The sequence below is a fragment of the Borostomias antarcticus genome (assembly GCF_949987555.1).
Source record: "Borostomias antarcticus genome assembly, chromosome: 26".
Classification (NCBI taxonomy): Eukaryota; Metazoa; Chordata; class Actinopteri; order Stomiiformes; family Stomiidae; genus Borostomias; species Borostomias antarcticus.
The window spans coordinates 8,354,189-8,358,460 of NC_140259.1; the positions used below are offsets into that span (position 1 = coordinate 8,354,189).

Here is a 4,272-nt window from a genome sequence, read left to right on the forward strand (position 1 = left end):
AGCCTAAAGCCAGGTTCACACACTCACACACACACACACACAGCCCAGTCACACACAACGCTCAGTTTTAGAACGTCAGTCTCCCAGTGAGTTTGATCGGACATGCTGGGCCCTCAAAACTGCCGTGTCGTCATTCAAAACTAGCAGTCACAAAACCAAGGTTCGTTCGTTCGTTCTAAAACGCTGTTGCATGTGAACCCTGGCTTGACAGGAACAGAACTAAGCAGATAACGCGGGGGCCCTTGTGGCCCCCCCAAAGGGGCCCCCGTTATCTGCTTAGTAATATCTGCTAATCCCCACCACGTGGTGGTACTGTGGTAGAGGTCAGCTCAGACCCCCCGGCAGCTTTCCAGCCACCTGCCGTCTAGACGACCCGGGAAAGTCGACGGAACAATGGACGACAAAGAGCGTGAACTTGGCGAGAGAGGGGGCGAGAGAGACACTTTCACAACTCCGTGAAGAACGCTAGCGAACCAATTACTGTAGCTGTCAGTCAGTCACACGGTCCCGGGTCTTATCTGTGACCGCCACACGATCCCCACGGCGACGTCTAAATGTCAGCGGCGCCGAACCGAGGAAAAGGAGAAAATGGAAAACGTGATTCGGATGAAATGCCAGGATGTCAGTGCTTAGGAACGGCTAATCTCGCCGAACGTTCAGTCAGACGAGTCAGAATAACACAATGCCTTTGTCACAGCTGCCTGGCTGGGTGGTTAGTTTGGGTGGGTGGGTGGGTGGGAGGGGCAGAGAGACAGACATGCAGACGGACAGCTGGGGGGGAGGGTATTGACTGTGAGGAACGAGGGGTTGTGGAGTCGGGGGGACGACGAGACCCTGCTTGGAGCCGGAGGGGAGGCAGGGCGTGGCCAGGGGCCCGGGAGGAGAGGGACAAGAGTCAAGGAGCTAGAGAACAGCCGGAGGTGTGTGTGTGTGTGTGTGTGTGGAGGGGGGTGGGTCAGGTCAGACTCCGCTAAACCCAGACCAGATTAAGACAGGCCCTAGTTGGCCCTCCCAGGCCCGGCCCCGGGCCCCCGGGTCCTAGTGTCCTAGGCGTGCTGGGCGGCGAGCTCCTGGCCTATGAAGCGTCGGAGGCGTTCCAGGTACTGGCTGTAGAGCTCGATGTCGTTGTGGCCGGCGCCCTCCACCCAGAGGGGCTCCACGGCCTTGGGGCAGCGCTCGAACAGCGCCAGGCCGTGGGAGAAGTCGATCACCTCGTCCTCCGTGCCGTGGATGATCAGCACCGGCGACGGGATCTTAGACACCTTCTCTATGCTGGAAGACACAGGTTATAACAGGTTAATACACAGGTTATAACAGGTTAGACACCTCTATGCTGGAATACACTGGTTATAACATGTTATAGACACCTTCTCTATGCTGGAATACACTGGTTATAGACCTTCTCTATGCTGGGGAGAGAGGGGGAGGAATGGAGAGAGAGAAGGGGAGGGATAGAGAGAGAGAGAGAGGGGGGAGGGATGGAGAGAGATAGGGGGAGGGATAGAGAGGGGGGGTGGAGAGAGTGGGAGGGATGGAGAGAGAGAGGGATGGAGAGAGAGAGGGATGGAGAGAGAGAGAGGGATGGAGAGAGAGAGAGGGATAGAGAGAGAGAGAGAGAGGGATGGAGAGAGAGAGAGAGAGAGAGGGGCAGAGGTATGGAGAGAGAGAGGCGGGGGGGCAGGGTGGTAGAGCGAGGAGTTCAGACTTGTGATGTGAGCGGTTGGTAGCTGTTGCCTATTTAACCCATGACAAACGAGAGATAAACACAAGGAGTACTGTGTGTGTGTGTGTGTGAGCTGAACAGCTATGGTGTGTGTGTGTGTGTGTGTGTGTGTGTAATAAGCATAATAAGCTATTATGTGTATGAGTGTAAGAGAGCTCACCACCACTCAGTGTCTATCACCGGGTCTATTCTGAGGTCGATACAGTGTGTGTGTGTGTGTGTGTGTGTGTGTGTGGGGGGGGGTGGGGGTGCCGGGGGATGGCATCAGACAAACACTGCAGGCTTTCACACTCTTCCCCCACCCATGCTAACCCAACCCCCCTACACACACACACACACACACACACACAGCTGCTTATCACAGCATCCCACCATACCAGGGGGTAGGATCATTTATGATCTTCATCTATCAGTAAAAGGACTGGTGATCTCATATGAGGAAGAGTCCTGATGTCTGAGAACCTTGTGACCTACTGATGAAGTTGCCTGAACCTGTTTTTCTCTCCTCTCCTCTCCGCCCCCAATTACATTAAAGAGCAACGTCGAGAACTTTAACTACATTTCTCTTCTCCGAGTGCGTTGTCCCTCCATTAAGAGTCAGGCGTCTGCCGAACTGGCATTTTCAACCAGATGAGTCAGAACTGATGGAGAACGTCTGGATCTCTCTGATTCAGAGAGATATGACTCAGACGACGCCGACACCGCCACCCCTGACATTTCAAGCCCCGTCATTACTACCGACCGACGCCAAGCGTTCCACGACATGGAAAATGTGGAAATGCCAAACGGCAGAGGACTAGAGTGTGTGTGTGTGTGTGTGTGTGTGTCCCTACGGTACACACACACACGCTCAGTCCCTCTACAAAATGGTTTTCGGGTGTACACACACCTCTAGGTTTTCAGGCGTACACGGTACACACAAGCTCAGTCCCTCTAGGTTTTCAGGTGTTTAGAAAATAAAGAGTACTTCAGTTTCCAGAGGTCTGCCCCCCCCCCACAGCTACACTGTTTGTGTGTGTGTGTGTGTGTGTGTGTGTGTGTGTGTGTGTGTGTGTGTGTGTGTGTGTGTGTGTGACAAGCCTAGGGCTGTAACGATTACAGATTTTGCTAGACAATTAACTGTCTAAATCCCAATTAACAATATAATTGTCTCAAAAAAAGAAAGAAAAGCCCTTGTTTTTTGTACGCTGAGTGGAGGAACTCGTGCACGTGACGGGACGTTTCTAGGAACCAGAAGGGCTCTTGAGCTGTGGTGTTTATATGTTAAAAGAAGGGCTCTTGAGTTGTGGTGTTGATATGTTAAAAGAAGGGCTCTTGAGCTGTGGTGTTGATATGTTAAAAGAAGGGCTCTTGAGCTGTGGGGTTTATATGGTAAAAGAAGGGCTCTTGAGCTGTGGGGTTTATATGGTAAAAGAAGGGCTCTTGAGCTGTGGGGTTTATATGGTAAAAGAAGGGCTCTTGAGCTATGGGGTTTATATGGTAAAAGAAGGGCTCTTGAGCTGTGGTAGTTATATGTTAAAAGAAGGGCTCTTGAGCTGTGGTGTTGATATGTTAAAAGAAGGGCTCTTGAGCTGTGGTGTTTATATGTTAAAAGAAGGGCTCTTGAGCTGTGGTGTTTATATGTTAAAAGAAGGGCTCTTGAGCTGTGGTAGTTATATGTTAAAAGAAGGGCTCTTGAGCTGTGGTGTTGATATGTTAAAAGAAGGGCTCTTGAGCTGTGGTGTTTATATGTTAAAAGAAGGGCTCTTGAGCTGTGGTGTTTATATGTTAAAAGAAGGGCTCTTGAGCTGTGGTGTTTATATGTTATAAGAAGGGCTCTTGAGCTGTGGGGTTTATATGTTATAAGAAGGGCTCTTGAGCTGTGGGGTTTATATGTTTAAAGAAGGGCTCTTGAGCTGTGGGGTTTATATGGTAAAAGAAGGGCTCTTGAGCTGTGGGGTTTATATGGTAAAAGAAGGGCTCTTGAGCTGTGGTAGTTATATGTTAAAAGAAGGGCTCTTGAGCTGTGGTGTTGATATGTTAAAAGAAGGGCTCTTGAGCTGTGGTGTTTATATGTTAAAAGAAGGGCTCTTGAGCTGTGGTGTTTATATGTTAAAAGAAGGGCTCTTGAGCTGTGGTAGTTATATGTTAAAAGAAGGGCTCTTGAGCTGTGGTGTTGATATGTTAAAAGAAGGGCTCTTGAGCTGTGGTGTTTATATGGTAAAAGAAGGGCTCTTGAGCTGTGGTGTTTATATGGTAAAAGAAGGGCTCTTGAGCTGTGGTGTTTATATGTTAAAAGAAGGGCTCTTGAGCTGTGGTGTTTATATGTTTAAAGAAGGGCTCTTGAGCTGTGGTGTTTATATGTTAAAAGCATACAGGGAAACTACAGCAGGCATATTCTCCTATACTCATGTGTTTTTAACACTTCAATGAAGGCCAACAAATTGAGTGAGGTGAGTGAGTGAGTGAGTGAGTGAGTGAGTGAGTGAGTGAGTGAGTGAGTGAGTGAGTGAGTGAGTGAGTGAGTGAGTGTGAGTGAGTGAGTGAGTGAGTGAGTGAGTGAGTGAGTG

The 4,272-nt window shown here is 49.8% G+C and overlaps 1 protein-coding gene across 1 annotated transcript in view; it reads right to left on the bottom strand.

Annotated features, from left to right (window-relative positions):
- Positions 1-865: 865 nt before the first annotated feature.
- abhd17ab (abhydrolase domain containing 17A, depalmitoylase b) overlaps positions 866-4,272 on the bottom strand; it is a 9,528-nt gene continuing 6,121 nt past the window's right edge. Inside the window, exon 5 of the mRNA XM_084458950.1 lies at positions 866-1,272. Coding sequence (XP_084315076.1) covers positions 1,047-1,272 — 226 coding nt within the window. The 3' untranslated portion in view covers positions 866-1,046. The remainder of the gene's footprint in view (positions 1,273-4,272) is intronic.